General features: G+C 38.9%; 2 protein-coding genes across 6 annotated transcripts; both read right to left on the bottom strand.

Annotated features, from left to right (window-relative positions):
• Window positions 1-3,828: 3,828 nt before the first annotated feature.
• Window positions 3,829-15,917, bottom strand: LOC142377202 (uncharacterized). Of its 5 annotated transcripts, none has more exons than XM_075461070.1 (13): window positions 13,564-13,627; window positions 13,334-13,360; window positions 12,899-13,192; window positions 12,452-12,769; window positions 12,072-12,365; window positions 11,753-11,797; window positions 11,585-11,659; window positions 7,714-7,773; window positions 7,240-7,311; window positions 7,121-7,139; window positions 6,580-6,599; window positions 6,434-6,450; window positions 3,829-4,705 (listed from the first exon to the last, which is right to left on the bottom strand). In XM_075461070.1, the coding sequence occupies exons 1-13, from the start codon at window positions 13,595-13,597 to the stop codon at window positions 4,601-4,603; spliced, it is 1,380 nt and encodes a 459-aa protein (XP_075317185.1). In that variant the 5' UTR covers window positions 13,598-13,627; the 3' UTR covers window positions 3,829-4,600. The 5 variants fall into 5 exon arrangements, with proteins under 5 accessions (XP_075317185.1, XP_075317187.1, XP_075317188.1 ...); XM_075461072.1 differs by having other exon boundaries at window positions 12,488-12,769; XM_075461073.1 differs by lacking the exons at window positions 13,334-13,360; window positions 13,564-13,627 and adding an exon at window positions 15,811-15,917.
• A 1,792-nt stretch (window positions 15,918-17,709) lies between these two features.
• On the bottom strand, window positions 17,710-23,977 carry LOC142377827 (uncharacterized). Its single transcript, XM_075462151.1, has 11 exons — window positions 23,670-23,977; window positions 23,254-23,547; window positions 22,923-22,967; window positions 22,756-22,830; window positions 22,452-22,505; window positions 21,550-21,609; window positions 21,068-21,139; window positions 20,949-20,967; window positions 20,408-20,427; window positions 20,262-20,278; window positions 17,710-18,533 (listed from the first exon to the last, which is right to left on the bottom strand). The coding sequence occupies exons 2-11, from the start codon at window positions 23,432-23,434 to the stop codon at window positions 18,429-18,431; spliced, it is 648 nt and encodes a 215-aa protein (XP_075318266.1). The 5' UTR covers window positions 23,435-23,547; window positions 23,670-23,977; the 3' UTR covers window positions 17,710-18,428.
• Between the last annotated feature and the right edge of the window lie 22 nt (window positions 23,978-23,999).

Genomic DNA, 23,999 nt, shown 5'->3' with positions numbered 1-23,999 from the left:
ATCTTCTGATGAGAAGTGAGTCGGGGCAACTGGCCACAGAAACACACACAGACACACACACTTGTTGTCACATAGTTGATGAAACCATCAGCGCATATATGTGTCATATTTAGATCAACTCTGCCACAGAGTTGATCAACTGGCTCAGAACAGTTTCTTCATTGTTTCTGTTGCTTTCTTTTAGTTTGCAGATTTGCTGAAACCAAATGTTTACTGATAAATATGGTATGACAAACCTCAAAAGCACTAATATTTTGTCTGACTTGTTTTGGTGTGTTTGTTGGGTGGTTGCCACCATGTTGGACAAATTTGCAAAATAGTAAAAGCTTAAAGATGCTGTCAGGTGGATTTCTGAGGTAGGGTTGTTATTTGCAGCTGTTTTGTGCTCCTCTAATGGCCGCTGGTTGTAAATTCACATTAACTGTGGAGACATGAACGTAGTGTTAAATCTTTAACTCTTTGCAGCACTGCTAATAAAGCCAATTATCTCAACTTTTCTTTAACTACACTGGTGGCTGTCCTACATGTGAAAACACCCTAACTGCTCATCTCTCAGGTGATGTGAGGTCTTCATCAGTACAGTTTCTGTTCCCCTTCAGTCAGTACATGCTGTCACTTTAAGAGTTTCTAACAAGTTCAACTTCCGTTTTTAAACAATAAGCAGACGACAAACATAAATTCTTTGTGTTCAACTAAAATTGAGCCGACATTATGCACACATCTAACATGTTAAATGAATAGTTAGATGGTGCATAACGTCTAGTACAGTTAATGAGATCATTCTTTGTTCTTCTGTTTAGCCTTGCAGAGATGTGGAAGCTCAAATCTGTTTATTTAGCTTGTTATTTGTTATCTATTTCTGAGCCAGAGATGTGCATGTTCCAGTACCCTGCTGGCTGTGACTGTTCTACATGTGAAAACACCCTAACTGTTCAACTTAGTTCAACTTGGTAGAGGTAAAGCATAATGCAAAATATAGTATGTAGGAAATAGCATCAGAAACTTTCATGCCTCCAGCCTTGCCAGCAGCTTGGAAGCCACAATGTGGCTTTGACCGAAATGCTGAGCTGACGAGCACGCTCATAGTAACAACACTAACATACTTACAGGTATATGCTCACTGTGTCGTAAAAGCCAAAGTCAGTTTTGAAGATATGTGATCATTTACCGAAGTATTATTTAAACAAAAACCATCAACCCGTTTACAACATGAGGGTAAAAAAAAAAAAAAAACTCATGAGTGAGATAAGTTTGACTGTAATCGAGTCAAATACATCAGACTGAGTCTGTTTCTGTGATCAGCTCTGGATTCACTGTCAGCTCAGGTCAAGGAACTAAAAATGTAAACATATCAAGGATTGAATGATTGAATGTTTAAATTTATTTTGAAAAAGTATCAGAAAATTATTGATGAACTCTTCTTGTAATTAGCTGCATTTAATCACGTTGTACAGTGAAGTTAAATTAGAATTAGAGGTGAAGATTGTTTCTTCTGTAAAACAGTGGATATGACTGATAATTATGTATTAATGTCCACGAGAGAGAGAGAAATATGCTCTTCATACAAAAATTAAACTTAGATATTAAATTAACATTAAAGTGTTTTTTTAAATAGTTGAACAGATACAACAATATTCAAGCTCCAACAACAGCTAGTTTAATGGAAAACTGCGTTAAAATGTGTTAGTAACAATGTAAAACAGAGTGTCCTTTTGACAAGGACCAATGAATGGGAGGACTCAGATGCAGAGGGTCGCGTAATTCAGACAGGTTTTATTAAGAAATAAACAAAGGGGCTATGAAAATTACTCCCGAACAAAAAAGGGAAACAAAACTGACTATGAAAAGTTACAACAACAAAAAATCGCTCCAGACGGAGGAAGAAGATGATCTGCAAGAAAAGCTAAACTAAAAATCTCTCCTTAAAACTGGAGGCTATTTTCTATGGCTGAGGCACTATGAACAAAAAAACACTCCTAAAAAGACTGGAGGCTATAACAATGAGCTTCAATAATCACGGTTGATTTCTTTGGCTGTGAGCTATGAAAAAAGGCCTGGCATGAACGAAAGATCGAAACACACTGGCAACAAGACAAAGGGAGACGCAGACTATAAGACATGAGGGTAATGGGAAACAGGTGGACACAATCAGGAAACAGGGAAGACACTCCAACATATGACACATGAGGAAGGGCAAGTGACCTGAAACGAGAGGAGAGTTACTCTTCAAAATAAAACAAATCACAAGACAAAAAACAACCCCAAAATAAAACCACCTCACCGCGGTGTGACACCTTTGTTGTTTACTGGATCGGCTACATGAATCAAAAGCCAGCATGAACGATGAAATAAGCTAATAAGATATTTACACTTACACACGAGGATGATGAGCAACAGGAACTCAGCCATGATGAAGCTGAACAATGTGAATGTCCTGAACACACCACACTAGTCTGTCTGACTACTGTGACTTTAACCTGCATTAAGTGTGAGAACTGTCTCTCAGGAAAACCTTCTGATGAGAAGTGAGTCGGGGCAACTGGCCACAGAGACACACACAGACACACACACGCTTGTTGTCACACAGTTTAGGAAACCATCAGCGCATATATGTGTCATATTTAGATCAAATCTGCCACAGAGTTGATCAACTGGCTCACAACAGTTTGTTCATTGTTTCTGTTGCTTTCTTTTAGTTTACAGATAAATATGGTATCACAAACGTCAAAAGCACAAATAATTGTCTGACTTGTTTTTGGTGTGGTTGTGGGATGGTTGTCACCATGTTGGACTAAACTGTGATCATTGGAAACCTTATAGATGCCACGTGGATTTCTGAGGTGCATGCACTTACCAGTGCATGTTAGTGTGTTCTGTAGGATCTTGCAATTATTCAAAATGACATCTATTTAAGAACTCTGAATATGACACTCAAACAAAATTTCTAGGAGGTTAAACATAATGCACAACATAGTATGTAGGAGGTATTATCAGCCAGCAGCTTGGAAACTGCAGTGTGGCTTTGACCTGAATGCGGAGCTCACGAACAGGCTCATGGTAACACGGTAACATATTTACAGTGAGCAGGTAAATGTTCACTGTGTCGTAATAGTTAGTGTCAGTTTTGAAGATATTCGATCATTTTCCAAAGTATTATTCATACAAAAACATCAACCTGTCAGTGTAGATTTAAAGTAAAGACTTAAACTCACAACATGAAGGGAAACAAAAACTCACGTGTGAGACAAATTGAATTGTAATCCAGTCAAAAACCTTCAAGTTGCAAAACATGCAATGATCCACTATATGGTGAAAGCACCAGTGTGGCTAAGAAGAGATCATATTACTCAACACTTACCATTAAACCTTTGCCTGATCTTGCATTCAAATTTGTGAAGAATCTGTTCACCTGTTCAGTAGCAGTATTGCTTACAGACACCAAAACCAAGTTCTAAAGAGGCAACATGTCATATTGGGCATCGTCAAGGGTTTGGAAGAAAGTGTGAATTGAGGTTATGTCAGTGACCGGGTCACCATGGCAACCACTTGCTAATGGCTAAGGGTTGAGTTAGGCTATTAACAATGAATGGAAGTAAATGCAGTGTCAAAATAAGGAGATGCTTGTGTCTATGAGTGTGTGTTTAAGTGTGTTGAGGTGTGTGACAGTTGTATTGTAGATGAATTTGTAGAACTTTCCTTGTCAACTTTACTTTGTTACAAATAAGGACAAAATTAATCAACATTAACATTTGAAATTAATGGGACACTTTTCAATCACAGTTAATTACATTTTTATTATCTAATACCTTGACAAATACAGGTTATCATTTGAATACAAATATCAGTTTTATATTAATGTGAACACAGGTTCACCTTTAACATGCAAACAATTTCAAGAGAGACAATTAAATAACACATGGTTTTCCAGGTGACCTCACGGTGCTGCCTCGTAAATGGTAAATTAACTGTACTTAAATACCACTTAAAGTGCTTTTACTCTGCAAGCCAGATTCACCCAGTCACACACACACTCATACAGCACATCTACACAGTGTTACAAGCTATGCAGTTTCTGTCAAAACGCAATCTCATACTCAGATGGTGTCAGTTTGGGGTGGGTGTGAAAGGACACGGATGCGGAAATTCAAAAAGCAAACTTAATTTATTTTCAAAAACACAAAGTTCAAACAAAAAGCACGGCTGAGCCGGATTCAAAAAACCTAAACTGTGGGATAATTACTTAACAAAACAAAACACTTAATGGAGACGAAACACTTAACTTGGTCGTGGCATGGCATGGAGGATGTTGACGGGTTAGGATCTCGCAAAACAATGAGGGAACGAATGAGGGAGGGTGATTAGGGATTGAGTGCAGCTGATGGGGAAAACACAGGTGAGGGAAGTGAGGCTGATGGCATGACAAGGCAGAACTAAAATGACAACCTGGACCTAAAACAAAGACATGGTAAAAACTAGGAACTAAACACAAACTAAAAACATGGCAAGAAGCCACAGACATGACAGATGGATGCATCGGAAGCAACATGGGGTTCAGTGTCTTGAACAAGGACACGTGGTTATGTGTCCAACCGCCTACGTTCTAATTGTCAGACGCCTGCTCTTCCCCCTGAGCTACAGCCGCCTCCAGTAAATCTCTAAGAGCTGATTCAGCCTGCTGAGGTTCTGAGCTTCGGATGTTTTCACTCTGGATGAAAAAAGACACATCAATTAATTGAGTCGGGAATGTTTTCTCGGGTTATTGATTTACCAGCATATAAAATCATCAAGCTCTGATTTCTATCATGCAGAAATGATTCATTTTGCACATCATAGACAAACACATTTCTGTTTGCTTGTAATTGCATTTTAGATCACTTCAGATTCAACAAGCATTTCACTAATTTACCAGAAAAGCAAATCTACCTGCCCATGAACCTTTCTCTAAATACAGAAAGAGGAATAACGCTCATCGGTTTAGCATGTGTAGGTAACAATCCTGTAGGTTTCATCATAACCAGCCTGTGAATGGTTTAGAAAATGTTAGATGGAAGGAGACATAAGAATAGTGTCACCCAAGAAAGAATGATCACGAAAGGAAGGAAATCCTGTTAGTAGAAGCAGGAGTGTTGATATTTTCTCTGACGTTAGGACCAGTGTTGGGTAAGTTACTTTAAAAATGTAATCCGTTACAGTTACAAGTTACCTTGTTTAAAATGTAATTGTAGTGTAACTTTTTGGATTACTTTTAAAAAAAGTAATGTAACTAATTACTTTTGGATTACTTTTACCTATTTATGGTATAGGATAATCTGTATATTATCTGTATGATTCCATCTGTATTTATCACATTTATTTATACCATGCTATTTTTCTTTTCATTGTACTGCCATAACTATATTATACATTCTCTGCACATACATGCATTTCCTTAGGTAATTGATCTATTCTGCACATATCTATTAACCATCTTTCCTTACATTAGCTGTAAATAACTGCATTTTATCTCTAAATACTGCATGCTATACAATCTGCACGCGTTACACTTGATAAGATGCCAAACTGCATTTCATTAATACATGTGCAATGACAATGAAGTGCTCTACTTTAGTAATAAATAAGCAAAGTAAGACTTTTACATCACATTTTATTTTTCTTTGCACACCCTTGCTTGTGTGTGTGCGCCAGTACTTCCGGTGAAAACTTCCAGGTGATTTGACAGCTAGCGCGTCAGGTTAGGGCCAGTGGCCGTAAACAAAGGTTAACTTATAGCCGAGAAGAAAGATAATAATATAACGTAGCTAAAAAGACTAACTTTCTTCAGTAGCCTTGATGCTTAATGCTTACCGATTTAGCAAGCCTAGCAGCCTCGTTGCTAATGCTAGCCGCCGTAACGTTACCAACCATACCCGACGTGAAGGAGTTGGCTGAGCAGGGGCAAGAGTATGGGGCTGGCAGATTCACTTCATTGGTTTATCCGATTGCTGGCCGCCGAGCCATTATGTGTCTGGGTTTGTGTAGGTTACTGATCATGGTTGTTAGCAGTCGATAGTCAGGTTGTGTGATGTGTGTGAGTGTGTATTTTTTCTATGGGTACATGCCATTGACTGTATGAGCGGTCTGTGCTCGTTTTTTTATTTTTATTTAATTAGATTGGAGATACTAATTAATACTGAGGGGGGGCTGGTCCCGGGGAAAATTGCCAGGGCCGATTTTTTTCCCCAGTCCGACCCTGCCGCTCTGTACTTCTGTCACTGCAACCTCGCACAAATTGTAATCCTGTTAAGTAACCCCCATTCTCACTGAATGTAACTGTAATCTGAGTACATCATTTTTGCTTGTACTGTAACGGATTACAGTTACTTTTATTTTGTATCCTTTTACCGTAACGCCGTTACATGTAATCCGTTACTCCCCAACCCTGGTTAGGACTCACCATTTCCGTCGTTTCATCTGAAATAAAAACACAAACACATTCTTTTCATGACCAAATCACAGATGAAATACATTGATAACACTGTTTTTTTGCACAGTCATTAACACTGAGGTGAAAGTAAATGAGCAATAAACTTCCTGATTTACCAGAGATGTTGGCCATCAGTCTAAATGGAGGAAAAGAAGACCGTGTATTATATAAAAGTTTGTTTTCAACACAGAATGAAAACAGCTATGTTCACATTATTGTCTCCAAACATTAAAAATGTTATTTATTGAACTAAACACGGATACTTAGGAGGTAACACCTCTGTCTACAGCAGTCTGCTGATTATTTTACATCATCTGAGCACATGTACTCAAGCAGAGGATGTCTAAAATCTACCAGAAACTAATTTCATGAACATTTGCAATAGTTATATGAATTCTGAAACTGAGTAAATTCTTCTTTGAGACATTTCACTGAGTCTCAATGAAAGAAGACACAGAAGCCTCGCGCAACCGCCCCAACTTTGATGGAGGGTGCAACAGACCTGCTGTAGAAAAGACCTTTCAGCTGAAGCAGTCAGAGGAAAACTGATTATCCCAAGAACGGCTGTTAGAAAACTGGGAATCTATCATATAAATATCATCAGTCATACATATACACATGTTCACCTGATGATGTCTGAGAAAGAACATTTCTTACCTCTTGCAGAAACAATTCTCTAAGAAATATAAACAGAAATATATAAAAGATATATTTAAAAAAAAAACATATCAAACTATCCAAACTACAGCTTTGATTTAATGTTGTTGTTTCTTTACCAGTTCTGGATTGACAAACGAGAAGAGCCGATCCAAGCAACACCAGCGTCCCAACTACTGTGATCCTGATAACTGCATAAGAAAAAACAGGTTTCATCACTCTGCGTTAAATCAACAAGCAAAAAAACTAAGTCTTTTGTTATTTTTGCATCTGTGAGTCTTTCTTACTGGAGTATCAAGCATTTAAAAACCATCGGACCAGGTAGGCCGTTTCTTTGTTTTAATCAATTTTTCAACCAATTTTGAAATGTTAATGATTATGTTCATTGAGCAATAAAAAGAATGTAAAAGTACATTTGTCTGGAGCAAAGATGAGTGTGGCTGGTGTTCTTAATAGGATGAATCGTGGCATCATCAAGTTTAACTGATGTTGAAACATGGTGTGCTGACAGTCCTGGCTGATTAGAAAAGCTTTCAAACTAATAAATAGTTATTGGTTTGTCATATTGTTATGGACTGCTGTTTACATCCTACCTGTGCTCACAGTGAAAGCTGGCATTGTCGGGGTTGTTGTGACCTCTGTCTCCACAACATCTGAAATAAAAGAAGATAGTTTTACACCTGTCAGATTTATGTGAGCACAAATTGATATTGTCATTGTCTGTGTTTTCATGTGCTGGTTTTCCTTTTTGGTCTTCTGTTCTTGCTCTTTAGTTACCTTACTTTCTGTTTTCTTTTGTATTTTCCACCGTGTTTATTCAGTTCAGTTTTACTCCCTGTGTCACACATGTTCTTCAGTTGCTGATTGCCTCACCTACCGTTCATTTTAGAATTTACTCATTTTGGAGGTTGTTTTGTTCACCTGTGTAATTTGTTCCTCCTTGTTTTTTCTAGTGATCAGTTCGTTTATCTCTAAAACTTCTGTCGTGGTTTTTTTGGGGGGGGGGGGTTTAGCTCCTGCCTTGGCAGCCCCTTAAAGGGATAATCCGGAGTAAAATGCACTTTAGGTCAATTTACGGGATGTTGGGAGTACATACGTTGAGTTGACATCAAAATCATTTAATTCTGATGTGTTTTGAGAATTTTTATTTGACCGTTTTCAGCCAAAAGTCGTTAGCCTGGAGGAGAGTGGGGCATATGGTATCGCCGCTACAAAACGCTATTTTTACACCTCTTCTACAGCTCCAAACAACATAACACTTACGTGGTAGTGAGTAGAGGGTCCCTAAATCCAAACAGAAGTGTCCCGAGGTCTTCATGTGGTCGGATAGAGTCCAGAATGAATTTAATCAAGCCAGTATCTTTCCGGAAATGTTGCTGCTGCAGCTGGCATCTTCAGCGTAAAGTCCGTATAGTAGAGCCGAGTGTGGAGTAACACGCTCTGGAAATTCACAATTTCGTTGCCGTTTTTTTTTTACAAACATAGTCCAGTATTTCTTTCAAAAGTGAAATGAAGTTGTATGCAAAAGCAAAGCCTAGCTTACTAATGCCTGGTTTATAGTCGGCAACGCAAGACGCAAGCCGCAACGCAAGCCCTTGCGCGGTTGCAAGCCCCCCCTTGCGTGCTTGCGTGTGTCACCTCAATTTTCTAAACTTCACGCATGACGCGAGCGCAAGCCACTGGCTGTGTTCGAAACCGCCTACTACTTGATCGATCTGACAGTATGCAGAGCGTTTACACACAGTGCACTTCACTCCTGCCCGAGCCGAAGTCAGCCGGCCTGAAAAGCTGATTTCCCTTAAGCTATAAACTCTGTAAATATATAACTATAGCAACATTTGAAACATTTTCAGGCGAGAAAGTGGTCGTTTAGACCCCCAAGGTGTTGAAAATCTGACAAAATACCGGCTATTTACAAGAAGAAGAAGAAGCATGAATCTATGGAAGAGAGACTTGCCAAAGAGCTCCTGGCGGTGAATTTCCTTTCATCGTAGTAGGCTTGTCATTGAAAAAACCCGCTACTCCACCTACTGTCCTGGCGGTGAATCGCCACGCAGCACACGCAACCGCCGACAAAGCAAAATGAAGTATAAACAGAAAGTCTCTATTATGAGGAGAGGGAAAACTGGCGGCTATTTCCGGGTGGTACTGCACTCTAGGGGCGCCAACGAAGCAGTGCAGAGCACGCCGAACTCTATGGTGGTACAATGAAATCCACCTTAGATGCAGCCATTGCTTTGGATATAATTTTTTATATTTTTTCATTTTAATTTTCCTAAAGGCAGGATAAATTATCCTTTCAAACGGCACTTGGTTTGATTTTTTAGACGCACTAGATTTGTTTAAAATACACATTTATTGTCAGTATTGCATCCCGAGTGACGTCACGCATGTGGCATCACTTTACGGCATGGTCAGTCCTAGCGCTGAGCTAGCAGAGAGGGGTTAGCTCAAATAGTTACAGATTTCAGCACAGCCCTTTTACATACTCTCTGACTAGCCTCTGGTTTAGCTTTGGTTGTTGTTAGCGGCACCAGGTTAGCACTCTGGCACAGTGGACGAGTGCCGTAAAGCAGCCGGTCGTAATCAGCCGTGCGTTCTTCAGATTCCGTTAGCTAGATGCTAGCGGATACTGACTCGCAAATGCCAGACCTGTAAGAAAACAGAAAGCTATAACTCCCAGGTTATTGTACTTTCGATATAAATCCACATCCCTCTGTCAGAAATCACAGTATTATTTTCAGGTTTAAGCCGCTAGCGGGGACATTTTTTGAGTTATTAGCGCCAGCCCTATGGAAAATGGTCATTCTGCACTCGCTTGCCAGCGCCCCCAGAGAAAATCAACTGAACTGCAGCCAATTTTTTTATAATGGGGCGAATAGGAAGTGGAACGGCTGTCTGTAAAAGGGCTGTGGTATAAACGTCTCGATCCATTAACATACGCGCAAGACGCAAGCGCAAGGGCAGTTAAAAGAAGTATAACTCAGCCTTAACAGGTTGGAATTTTATAAAATGTCCCGTGACCTTACGTCTCGCGTGACCTAGCCTCCTGTTTACGGAAGACGTCTTTTGCGTGTAGTGATGGGATTTCCGGCTCTATTTTGAGATTCGGCTCTTTCGGCTCTTCTTACTGTGGAGAGCCGGCTCTTTCGGCTCCCAAACGGCTCCCCATACACACTTTTTACGTTATTAATTAATTAATTAATAAATTTAACCTAATTTTACAACATTTTGTTTCATTATTGACATTTTTAAGCACTTATGATGAGTAAAATGCGGCATAACAATGCTTTATGAATAAAAGTTTTATTATAACCAATTAAATTATCACAAAATAGCACCACTTCCACAAAAATAACTTAAAATAAATTAAACAGTTATAAATACAAACACGCTTGACACGAGGACAGCAGAGGAAAGAAAAAAGTGGACAAACTTTTTTTCAGTGTTTCCAGTCACCTTATTAATTGAAAGCTGCTTGTGATTGGTCAGATGTGTGGAGCACACGCTTGACATGAGGGCAGTGGAGCCATTAAGGCACCGACTGAAGAAAAAAAACTCCGTCTAGCACTGGCAGAAGCAGAGCAAAACCCAAGGAGGGGGAGGGGGAGGGAGAGGGAGAGGGGAGAGACAGCTGGGAGAGACAGTGAGGCACGAAGGACAAAAAAAACGACGTGGAAGAAAAAACTGACGGCTCTGTGGCACTTGCAGAGCACAAGCGCAACGACTGGGAGGAGGAGAGATACTGAAAGAAAAAAACGGCTCCGAAATAGGATCCCAAAACGGCTCCCATTGTGGAGCCGGTTCCTGTCGTTCACTTCAGAGAGCCGGCTCTTAGAGCCGGATCGTTCGCGAACGACACATCACTATTTGCGTGACTGGAGTGACCATCACAGAAGAAGGAGAGGTGTGTGATTAGATTGTTGAACAAACAGCGGAGCAAACTTTTGGAGTTATGGTGCGTGTTTGTTCCTATCCTGGCTTTTGAAAGAAATACTGGACTATGTTTGTAAAAAAAAAACGGCAACGAAATTGTGAATTTCCAGAGCGTGTTACTCCACACTCTGCTCTCTACTATACGGACTTTACGCTGAAGATGCCAGCTGCAGCAGGAGCATTTCCGGAAAGATACTGGCTTGATTAAATTCATTCTGGACTCTATCCGACCACATGAAGACCTCGGGACACTTCTGTTTGGATTTAGGGACCCTCTACTCACTACCACGTAAGTGTTATGTTGTTTGGAGCTGTAGAAGAGGTAGGCTATAAAAATAGCGTTTTGTAGCGGCGATACCATATGCCCCACTCTCCTCCAGGCTAACGACTTTTGGCTGAAAACGGTCAAATAAAAATTCTCAAAACACATCAGAATTAAATGATTTTGATGTCAACTCAACGTATGTACTCCCAACATCCCGTAAATTGACCTAAAGTGCATTTTACTCCGGATTATCCCTGTGTCACCTGATCCAGGATTCACTGATGTCAGGAAAGTAGTAAATGAACTACCAGCGCTCTTTGATGCTCCAACAGTATAATCTGATGGATAAAAAAAAACATTTTCAAAGTAGTAAATACAGTCTTACTGTCAGAGTGTAATGTTTCAGATTATTGTTTAAATCCACCACTTACCTGTGGTCAGACTGACAGCTGGTGCTCTTGGGGTTGTGATGGACTCTGCAATAAAAGATTAATTTGGATCAATTAGAAGTTTGTAACATAGAAATATTTGTGTTACCAGAGTTATACAAAGAGTAATTAAATATACATTAATGGTCAAAATAGCAAATATTCATTAATCTAAAGTCAAATTAGCAAATGGTCCAAGTGTTAAACTTTCACACATTTCAATGAAAATAGAGATTTTCTTTCTTTCCTCTTTCTGGTTGCAACATCTAACATATATTCAGATGTTTTGTGAAAGTACAACAATGGTAGTTTGGTCACTTACTTTGTACTACGACTGAAGAGATGTCACTGTGTGGAGATTGATATGTTCCTCCTCTGTGTTCTACAGTGTAATAACATGTTAGTTCAACCTCAGCAGCTGAACTCAGATGTGCCGTCATCAGCAGCTCAGTTCCTCTCAGGGACTGCACACAGGAGATGGTTCTGGCAGTTTTTGTTCCCATAAAGTACAAATAACACTCAGATGCAGAAACAGATGATGGAGTCTGACAGTTCAGTGTGACTGAGTCTGTCTCTGTGATCGGCCGTGGATTCACTGTCAGCTCAGGTCGAGGAACTAAAAATAAACATATCACAGTCTGAATGTGTAAATGTTGCATTTATTTAGAAAAAGTATCAGATGATAATGATGATTTTCCTCACACTGAACTCTTCTTGTGATTAGCTGCATTTCCTCACGTTGCACGGTGATGGTGAAGATGTTGCTCTCTGGAGATTCATGTGATACGAGGTAAAAACAGGCGACATCAACTTTGGCAGGAGAACTTTGACCTGTTAGAGACAGCAGCTCAGCTCCTGACAGTGTCTTCAGACAAGAGAATCTTTTGGCAGGTTTTCCTCTCACAAAGCGGTAATAACACTCAGACACAGAAACAGATGATGGAGTCACACAGTTCAGTGTGACTGAGTCTGTCTCTGTGATCAGCTGTGGATTCACCGTCAGGTTCGGCTGAAGAAGAGCTGAAAATATGAATACATGTAGAATAAATCATTATTTGAAGCATTGTCTGATGACAGATCTTTAACAGCTGACATGACATATTTAATTACAGCATGTAACAATATCTTAATGGAAGTTCAGTCACTCACTGTTTATGGTGATGGTGGACGTATCACTGACTGGAGATGGACTGTCAACACCTCCAAACCTCACAGTGTAAAAACATCTTACTTTAACCTCAGAGGGTGATCTTTTACCTCCAATCTTCAGCAGCTCAGCTCCTGTCAGTGTCTGCACACAGGAGCTGTCTGACTTTTCTTTGTTTTCAATGTAGAAATCACACTGAGTCACAGAAACAGATGATGGAGTCTGACAGTTCAGTGTGACTGAGTCTGTCTCTGTGATCACAGGTCGATCCACCGTCAGGTTCGGCTGAAGAAGAGCTGAAAGTTAAGAGGTGAAGATGTTACATTTATTACTTAGTAGTTTCTTCTGTAAAACAGTAATCATGACTGATAATTATGTATTATTGTACAAAAGAGAGATAAATTTACTCTTCATACAAAAATTTAACTTAGTCTGACCTTGTGCTTTGATCTCATGAAAGGAATCTGTTTGAGAAAGTGTTTTTTTAAATAGTTGAACAGATACAACAATATTTAAGCTCCAACAACAGCTAGTTTAATGGAAAACTGCATTAAAATGTGTTAGTAACAATGTAAAACAGAGTGTCCTTTATTGTTTACTGGATCGGCTACATGAATCAAAAGCCAGCATGAACGATGAAATAAGCTAATAAGATATTTAAACTTACACACGAGGATGATGAGCAACAGGAACTCAGCCATGATGAAGCTGAACAATTTGAATGTCCTGAACACACCACACTAGTCTGTCTGACTACTGTGACTTTAACCTGCATTAAGTGTGAGAACTGTCTCAGGAAAACCTTCTGATGAGAAGTGAGTCGGGGCAACTGGCCACAGAGACACACACAGACACACACGCTTGTTGTCACATAGTTTATGAAACCATCAGCGCATATATGTGTCATATTTAGATCAAATCTGCCACAGAGTTGATCAACTGGCTCAGAACGGTTTCTTCATTGTTTCTGTTGCTTTCTTTTAGTTTGCAGATTTGCTGAAACCAAATGTTTACTGATAAATATGGTATCACAAACCTCAAAAGCACTAATATTTTGTCTGACTTGTTTTGGTGTGTTTGTTGGGTGGTTGCCACCATGTTGGACAAATTTGCAAAATAGTAAAAGCTTAAAGATGCTGTCAGGTGGATTTCTGAGGTAGGGTTGTTATTTGCAGCTGTTTTGTGCTCCTCTAATGGCCGCTGGTTGTAAATTCACATTAACTGTGGAGACATGAACGTAGTGTTAAATCTTTAACTCTTTGCAGCACTGCTAATAAAGCCAATTATCTCAACTTTTCTTTAACTACACTGGTGGCTGTCCTACATGTGAAAACACCCTAACTGCTCATCTCTCAGGTGATGTGAGGTCTTCATCAGTACAGTTTCTGTTCCCCTTCAGTCAGTACATGCTGTCACTTTAAGAGTTTCTAACAAGTTCAACTTCCGTTTTTAAACAATAAGCAGACGACAAACATAAATTCTTTGTGTTCAACTAAAATTGAGCCGACATTATGCACACATCTAACATGTTAAATGAATAGTTAGATGGTGCATAACGTCTAGTACAGTTAATGAGATCATTCTTTGTTCTTCTGTTTAGCCTTGCAGAGATGTGGAAGCTCAAATCTGTTTATTTAGCTTGTTATTTGTTATCTATTTCTGAGCCAGAGATGTGCATGTTCCAGTACCCTGCTGGCTGTGACTGTTCTACATGTGAAAACACCCTAACTGTTCAACTTAGTTCAACTTGGTAGAGGTAAAGCATAATGCAAAATATAGTATGTAGGAAATAGCATCAGAAACTTTCATGCCTCCAGCCTTGCCAGCAGCTTGGAAGCCACAATGTGGCTTTGACCGAAATGCTGAGCTGACGAGCACGCTCATAGTAACAACACTAACATACTTACAGGTATATGCTCACTGTGTCGTAAAAGCCAAAGTCAGTTTTGAAGATATGTGATCATTTACCGAAGTATTATTTAAACAAAAACCATCAACCCGTTTACAACATGAGGGTAAAAAAAAAAAAAAAACTCATGAGTGAGATAAGTTTGACTGTAATCGAGTCAAATACATCAGACTGAGTCTGTTTCTGTGATCAGCTCTGGATTCACTGTCAGCTCAGGTCAAGGAACTAAAAATGTAAACATATCAAGGATTGAATGATTGAATGTTTAAATTTATTTTGAAAAAGTATCAGAAAATTATTGATGAACTCTTCTTGTAATTAGCTGCATTTAATCACGTTGTACAGTGAAGTTAAATTAGAATTAGAGGTGAAGATTGTTTCTTCTGTAAAACAGTGGATATGACTGATAATTATGTATTAATGTCCACGAGAGAGAGAGAAATATGCTCTTCATACAAAAATTAAACTTAGATATTAAATTAACATTAAAGTGTTTTTTTAAATAGTTGAACAGATACAACAATATTCAAGCTCCAACAACAGCTAGTTTAATGGAAAACTGCGTTAAAATGTGTTAGTAACAATGTAAAACAGACTGTCCTTTTGACAAGGACCAATGAATGGGAGGACTCAGATGCAGAGGGTCGCGTAATTCAGACAGGTTTTATTAAGAAATAAACAAAGGGGCTATGAAAATTACTCCCGAACAAAAAAGGGAAACAAAACTGACTATGAAAAGTTACAACAACAAAAAAATCGCTCCAGACGGAGGAAGAAGATGATCTGCAAGAAAAGCTAAACTAAAAATCTCTCCTTAAAACTGGAGGCTATTTTCTATGGCTGAGGCACTATGAACAAAAAAACACTCCTAAAAAGACTGGAGGCTATAACAATGAGCTTCAATAATCACGGTTGATTTCTTTGGCTGTGAGCTATGAAAAAAGGCCTGGCATGAACGAAAGATCGAAACACACTGGCAACAAGACAAAGGGAGATGCAGACTACCTGTATAAGACATGAGGGTTATGGGAAACAGGTGGACACAATCAGGAAACAGGGAAGACACTCCAACATATGACACATGAGGAAGGGCAAGTGACCTGAAACGAGAGGAGAGTTACTCTTCAAAATAAAACAAATCACAAGACAAAAAACAACCCCAAAATAAAACCACCTCACCGCGGTGTGACACCTTTGTTGTTTACTGGATCGGCTACATGAATCAAAAGCCAGCATGAACGATGAAATAAGCTAATAAGATATTTAAACTTACACACGAGGATGATGAGCAACAGGAACTCAGCCATGATGAAGCTGAACAATGTGAATGTCCTGAACACACCACACTAGTCTGTCTGACTACTGTGACTTTAACCTGCATTAAGTGTGAGAACTGTCTCTCAGGAAAACCTTCTGATGAGAAGTGAGTCGGGGCAACTGGCCACAGAGACACACACAGACACACACACGCTTGTTGTCACACAGTTGATGAAACCATCAGCGCATATATGTGTCATATTTAGATCAAATCTGCCACAGAGTTGATCAACTGGCTCACAACAGTTTGTTCATTGTTTCTGTTGCTTTCTTTTAGTTTACAGATAAATATGGTATCACAAACGTCAAAAGCACAAATAATTGTCTGACTTGTTTTTGGTGTGGTTGTGGGATGGTTGTCACCATGTTGGACTAAACTGTGATCATTGGAAACCTTATAGATGCCACGTGGATTTCTGAGGTGCATGCACTTACCAGTGCATGTTAGTGTGTTCTGTAGGATCTTGCAATTATTCAAAATGACATCTATTTAAGAACTCTGAATATGACACTCAAACAAAATTTCTAGGAGGTTAAACATAATGCACAACATAGTATGTAGGAGGTATTATCAGCCAGCAGCTTGGAAACTGCAGTGTGGCTTTGACCTGAATGTGGAGCTGACAAACAGGCTCATGGTAACACGGTAACATATTTACAGTGAGCAGGTAAATGTTCACTGTGTCGTAATAGTTAGTGTCAGTTTTGAAGATATTCGATCATTTTCCAAAGTATTATTCAAACAAAAACATCAACCTGTCAGTGTAGATTTAAAGTAAAGACTTAAACTCACAACATGAAGGGAAACAAAAACTCACGTGTGAGACAAATTGAATTGTAATCCAGTCAAAAACCTTCAAGTTGCAAAACATGTAATGATCCACTATATGGTGAAAGCACCAGTGTGGCTAAGAAGAGATCATATTACTCAACACTTACCATTAAACCTTTGCCTGATCTTGCATTCAAATTTGGGAAGAATCTGTTCACCTCAGCACCACCAGGAGGTGCTCTGTTCCCTCCATTGAACATTTGTTATCTAAAGCACAGTGACTTCAACGTCATGAGGCCCTTTTTGTTTCGTCTTTGAGTCCATTTCTGGTGAAATCGCTGACTCAGTCAGTAGCAGTATTGCTTACAGGCACCAAAACCAAGTTCTAAAGAGGCAACATGTCATATTGGGCATCGTCAAGGGTTTGGAAGAAAGTGTGAATTGAGGTTATGTCAGTGACCGGGTCACCATGGCAACCACTTGGTAATGGCAAAGGGTTGAGTTAGGCTATTAACAATGAATGGAAGTAAATGCAGTGTCAAAATAAGGAGATGCTTGTGTCTATGAGTGTGTGTTTAAGTGTGTTGAGGTGTGTGACAGTTGTATTGTAGATGAATTTGTAGAACTTTCCTTGTCAACTTTACTTTGTTACAAATAAGGACAAAATTAATCAACATTAACGTTTGAAATTAATGGGACACTTTTCAATCACAGTTAATTACATTTTTATTATCTAATACCTTGACATATACAGGTTATCATTTGAATACACATATCAGTTTTATATTAATGTGAACACAGGTTCACCTTTAACATACAAACAATTTCAAGAGAGACAATTAAATAACACATGGTTTTCCAGGTGACCTCACGGTGCTGCCTCCTAAATGGTAAATTAACTGTACTTAAATACCACTTAAAGTGCTTTTACTCTGCAAGCCAGATTCACCCAGTCACACACACACTCATACAGCACATCTACACAGTGTTACAAGCTATGCAGTTTCTGTCAGAACGCAATCTCATACTCAGATGGTGTCAGTTTGGGGTGGGTGTGAAAGGACACGGATGCGGAAATTCAAAAAGCAAACTTAATTTATTTTCAAAAACACAAAGTTCAAACAAAAAGCACGGCTGAGCCGGATTCAAAAAACCTAAACTGTGGGATAATTACTTAACAAAACAAAACACTTAATGGAGACGAAACACTTAACTTGGTCGTGGCATGGCATGGAGGATGTTGACGGGTTAGGATCTCGCAAAACAATGAGGGAACGAATGAGGGAGGGTGATTAGGGATTGAGTGCAGCTGATGGGGAAAACACAGGTGAGGGAAGTGAAGCTGATGGCATGACAAGGCAGAACTAAAATGACAACCTGGACCTAAAACAAAGACATGGTAAAAACTAGGAACTAAACACAAACTAAAAACATGGCAAGAAGCCACAGACATGACAGATGGATGCATCGGAAGCAACATGGGGTTCAGTGTCTTGAACAAGGACACGTGGTTATGTGTCCAACCGCCTACGTTCTAATTGTCAGACGCCTGCTCTTCCCCCTGAGCTACAGCCGCCTCCAGTAAATCTCTAAGAGCTGATTCAGCCTGCTGAGGTTCTGAGCTTCGGATGTTTTCACTCTGGATGCAAAAAGACACATCAATTAATGGAGTTGGGAATGTTTTCTCGGGTTATTGATTTACCAGCATATAAAATCATCAAGCTCTGATTTCTATCATGCAGAAATGATTCATTTTGCACATCATAGACAAACACATTTCTGTTTGCTTGTAATTGCATTTTAGATCACTTCAGATTCAACAAGCATTTCACTAATTTACCAGAAAAGCAAATCTACCTGCCCATGAACCTTTCTCTAAATACAGAAAGAGGAATAACGCTCATCGGTTTAGCATGTGTAGGTAACAATCCTGTAGGTTTCATCATAACCAGCCTGTGAATGGTTTAGAAAATGTAGATGGAAGGAGACATAACAATAATGTCACCCAAGAAAGAATGATCACGAAAGGAAGGAAATCCTGTTAGTAGAAGCAGGAGTGTTGATATTTTCTCTGACGTTAGGACCAGTGTTGGGTAAGTTACTTTAAAAATGTAATCCGTTACAGTTACAAGTTACCTTGTTTAAAATGTAATTGTAGTGTAACTTTTTGGATTACTTTTAAAAAAGTAATGTAACGAATTACTTTTGGATTACTTTTACCTATTTATGGTATAGGATAATCTGTATATTATCTGTATGATTCCATCTGTATTTATCACATTTATTTATACCATGCTATTTTTCTTTTCATTGTACTGCCATAACTATATTATACATTCTCTGCACATACATGCATTTCCTTAGGTAATTGATCTATTCTGCACATATCTATTAACCATCTTTCCTTACACTAGCTGTAAATAACTGCATTTTATCTCTAAATACTGCATGCTATACAATCTGCACGCGTTACACTTGATAAGATGCCAAACTGCATTTCATTAATACATGTGCAATGACAATGAAGTGCTCTACTTTAGTAATAAATAAGCAGAGTAAGACTTTTACATCACATTTTATTTTTCTTTGCACACCCTTGCTTGTGTGTGTGCGCCAGTACTTCCGGTGAAAACTTCCGGTGATTTGACAGCTAGCGCGTCAGGTTAGGGCCAGTGGCTGTAAACAAAGGTTAACTTATAGCCGAGAAGAAAGATAATAATATAACGTAGCTAAAAAGACTAACTTTCTTCAGTAGCCTTGATGCTTAATGCTTACCGATTTAGCAAGCCTAGCAGCCTCGTTGCTAATGCTAGCCGCAGTAACGTTACCAACCATACCCGACTTCAAGGAGTTGGCTGAGCAGGGGCAAGAGTATGGGGCTGGCAGATTCACTTCATTGGTTTATCCGATTGCTGGCCACCGAGCCATTATGTGTCTGGGTTTGTGTAGGTTACTGATCATGGTTGTTAGCAGTCGATAGTCAGGTTGTGTGATGTGTGTGTGAGTGTGTATTTTTTCTATGGGTACATGCCATTGACTGTATGAGCGGTCTGTGCTCGTTTTTTTATTTTTATTTAATTAGATTGGAGATACTAATTAATACTGAGGGGGGGCTAGTCCCGAGGAAAATTGCCAGGGCCGATTTTTTTTCCCCAGTCCGACCCTGCCGCTCTGTACTTCTGTCACTGCAACCTCGCACAAATTGTAATCCTGTTAAGTAACCCCCATTCTCACTGAATGTAACTGTAATCTGAGTACATCATTTTTGCTTGTACTGTAACGGATTACAGTTACTTTTATTTTGTATCCTTTTACCGTAACGCCGTTACATGTAATCCGTTACTCCCCAACCCTGGTTAGGACTCACCATTTCTGTCGTTTCATCTGAAATAAAAACACAAACACATTCTTTTCATGACCAAATCACAGATGAAATACATTGATAACACTGTTTTTTTGCACAGTCATTAACACTGAGGTGAAAGTAAATGAGCAATAAACTTCCTGATTTACCAGAGATGTTGGCCATCAGTCTAAATGGAGGAAAAGAAGACCGTGTATTATATAAAAGTTTGTTTTCAACACAGAATGAAAACAGCTATGTTCACATTATTGTCTCCAAACATTAAAAAGGTTATTTATTGAACTAAACACGGATACTTAGGAGGTAACACCTCTGTCTACAGCAGTCTGCTGATTATTTTACATCATCTGAGCACATGTACTCAAGCAGAGGATGTCTAAAATCTACCAGAAACTAATTTCATGAACATTTGCAATAGTTATATGAATTCTGAAACTGAGTAAATTCTTCTTTGAGACATTTCACTGAGTCTCAATGAAAGAAGACACAGAAGCCTCGCGCAACCGCCCCAACTTTGATGGAGGGTGCAACAGACCTGCTGTAGAAAAGACCTTTCAGCTGAAGCAGTCAGAGGAAAACTGATTATCCCAAGAACGGCTGTTAGAAAACTGGGAATCTATCATATAAATATCATCAGTCATACATATACACATGTTCACCTGATGATGTCTGAGAAAGAACATTTCTTACCTCTTGCAGAAACAATTCTCTAAGAAATATAAACAGAAATATATAAAAGATATATTTAAAAAAGATACATATCAAACTATCTAAACTACAGCTTGGGTTTAATGTTGTTGTTTCTTTACCAGTTCTGGATTGACAAACGAGAAGAGCCGATCCAAGCAACACCAGCGTCACAACTGCTGTGATCCTGATAACTGCATGAGAAAAAACAGGTTTCATCACTCTGCGTTAAATCAACAAGCAAAAAAACTAAGTCTTTTGTTATTTTTGCATCTGTGAGTCTTTCTTACTGGAGTATCAAGCATTTAAAAACCATCGGACCAGGTAGGCCGTTTCTTTGTTTTAATCAATTTTTCAACCAATTTCGAAATGTTGAAATGTTAATGATTATGTTCATTGAGCAATAAAAAGAATGTAAAAGTACATTCGTCTGGAGCAAAGATGAGTGTGGCTGGTGTTCTTAATAGGATGGATCGCGGCATCATCAAGTTTAACTGATGGTGAAACATGGTGTGCTGTCAGTCCTGGCTGATTAGAAAAGCTTTCAAACTAATAAATAGTTATTGGTTTGTCATATTGTTATGGACTGCTGTTTACATCCTACCTGTGCTCACAGTGAAAGCTGGCATTGTCGGGGTTGTTGTGACCTCTGTCTCCACAACATCTGAAATAAAAGAAGATAGTTTTACACCTGTCAGATTTATGTGAGCACAAATTGATATTGTCATTGTCTGTGTTTTCATGTGCTGGTTTTCCTTTTTGGTCTTCTGTTACTTCTTGCTCTTTAGTTACCTTACTTTCTGTTTTCTTTTGTATTTTCCACCGTGTTTATTCAGTTCAGTTTCACTCCCTGTGTCACACATGTTCTTCAGTTGCTGATTGCCTCACCTACCGTTCATTTTGGAATTTACTCCACAGCATATATACTCCAGGTTTTCATTTGTTCAGTGCCAGGTCCATAAATGTATATTGGTTGTTTTGTTCACCTGTGTAATTTGTTGCTCCTTGTTTTTTCAAGTGATCAGTTCGTTTATCTCTAAAACTTCTGTCGTGGTTTATTTTTTGGGTTTTTTAGCTCCTTGGCAGCCCCTTAATAATCAATAAACCTGTTTCCCATACATCACCAGTCTCCATCTCCTTCCTGGAAATTTCTGCATTTGGGTCCTCAACCTCCCGCTCCACCACAACTTATTTTGGAGTCACTGAAAAATCTTTGTTCCTCAGTATAACCAGTTTGGTAGCAGTGTTGATATCCAAAGATGTGTGAAATGTGACTGTCGTACAGTACAACAAATCATTACATTTGACACCTTCCATTCAAATTCAATGTAAAAACTTATAGAGGTGCCGGAAAAATGTATCATGGAGACATATCACTAACATTTATTTCTTCCTTTCTGAGAAAACAAGTGTACTTGTCGGTGCCCAACTGAAGCTCACTTGTTGAAGGCATGTTTTAAAAAGAAAAAAAAATGAAACAGAAGAAGGTAAAGACTTTTTTCTCACTTGTAGTTGGAGGCAGTGAGGTCACAGGAAACTCAGAGGTCATATCTGTGGAAGCTGTATCAGTCCACCCAGAAATTGTTTATTTAAGAAAAAAAGGTAAAACAAAGAAAATACAGTTAGTCTTCTTGGGAAATGAAGTTATTGTGGCACCTGATGCTGTTTTCACTGATGCTGGGATGTAGAGTGAAACTTTATAATACTTGTTATCTATCTATGCAGTCAATCTCTGAAGTATAAAGGAGTACAGTCAGCGTTCTTATGTGGATGGATTTTATGTTCTCCTTAGAGTGACTTAATGTGTCACCTGATGCAGGATTCACTGATGTCAGGAAAGTAGTAAATGAACTACCAGTGCTCTTTGATGCTCCAACAGTATAATCTGATGGATAAAAAAATCATTTTCAAAGTAGTAAATACAGTCTTACTGTCAGAGTGTAATGTTTCAGATTATTGTTTAAATCCACCACTTACCTGTGGTCAGACTGACAGCTGGTGCTCTTGGGGTTGTGATGGACTCTGCAATAAAAGATTGATTTGGATCAACCAGAAGTTTGTAACATAGAAACATTTGTGTTACCAGAGTTATACAAAGAGTAATTAAATATACATTAATGGTCAAAATAGCAAATATTCATTAATCTAAAGTCAAATTAGCAAATGGTCCAAGTGTTAAACTCTCAGTCACCTCCTCACACATTTCAATGAAAATAGAGATTTTCTTTCTTTCCTCTTTCTGGTTGCAACATCTAACATATATTCAGATGTTTTGTGAAAGTACAACAATGGTAGTTTGGTCACTTACTTTGTACTACGACTGAAGAGATGTCACTGTGTGGAGATAGATATGTTCCTCCTCTGTGTTCTACAGTGTAATAACATGTTAGTTCAACCTCAGCAGCTGAACTCAGATGTGCCGTCATCAGAAGCTCAGTTCCTGTCAGGGTCTGCACACAGGAGATGGTTCTGGCAGTTTTTGTTCCCATAAAGTACAAATAACACTCAGATGCAGAAACAGATGATGGAGTCACACAGTTCAGTGTGACTGAGTCTGTCTCTGTGATCGGCCGTGGATTCACTGTCAGCTCAGGTCGAGGAACTAAAAATAAACACATCACAGTCTGAATGACTAAATGTTGCATTTATTTAGAAAAAGTATCAGATGATAATGATGATTTTCCTCACACTGAACTCTTCTTGTGATTAGCTGCATTTACTCACGTTGCACGGTGATGGTGAAGATGTTGCTCTCTGGAGATTCATGTGATACAAGGTAAAAACAGGCGACATCAACTTTGGCAGGTGAACTTTGACCTGTTAAAGACAGCAGCTCAGCTCCTGACAGTGTCTTCAGACAAGAGAATCTTTTGGCAGGTTTTCCTCTCACAAAGTGGTACAAACACTCAGACACAGAAACAGATGATGGAGTCACACAGTTCAGTGTGACTGAGTCTGTCTCTGTGATCAGCTGTGGATTCACCGTCAGTTTAGCTGCAAGAAGGTCTGAAAATATGAATACATAGAATAAATCATTATTTGAAGCATTGTCTG

This window comes from Odontesthes bonariensis, chromosome 3, assembly GCF_027942865.1.
Source record: "Odontesthes bonariensis isolate fOdoBon6 chromosome 3, fOdoBon6.hap1, whole genome shotgun sequence".
NCBI lineage: Eukaryota > Metazoa > Chordata > Actinopteri > Atheriniformes > Atherinopsidae > Odontesthes > Odontesthes bonariensis.
This window is presented reverse-complemented; position numbering and strand designations above follow the sequence as displayed.

Excerpts from the sequence above, each read along its gene's own strand:
- LOC142377202 (XM_075461070.1), bottom strand. The coding sequence starts at position 13,597 with ATGGCTGAGTTCCTGTTGCTCATCATCCTCGTGT. Across the intron at positions 13,361-13,563 it reads GTTGCTCATCATCCTCGTGT|ATTCCTTTCATGAGATCAAA; the intron begins GTAAGTTTAAAT and ends TTTCTCAAACAG. Across the intron at positions 11,660-11,752 it reads AGCTGTCAGTCTGACCACAG|ATTATACTGTTGGAGCATCA; the intron begins GTAAGTGGTGGA and ends TTTATCCATCAG.
- LOC142377827 (XM_075462151.1), bottom strand. The coding sequence starts at position 23,434 with ATGGGAACAAAAACTGCCAGAACCATCTCCTGTGTGCAGACCCTGACA. Across the intron at positions 22,968-23,253 it reads CTCTTCAGTCGTAGTACAAA|AGTCCATCACAACCCCAAGA; the intron begins GTAAGTGACCAA and ends CTTTTATTGCAG. Across the intron at positions 22,831-22,922 it reads AGCTGTCAGTCTGACCACAG|ATTATACTGTTGGAGCATCA; the intron begins GTAAGTGGTGGA and ends TTTATCCATCAG.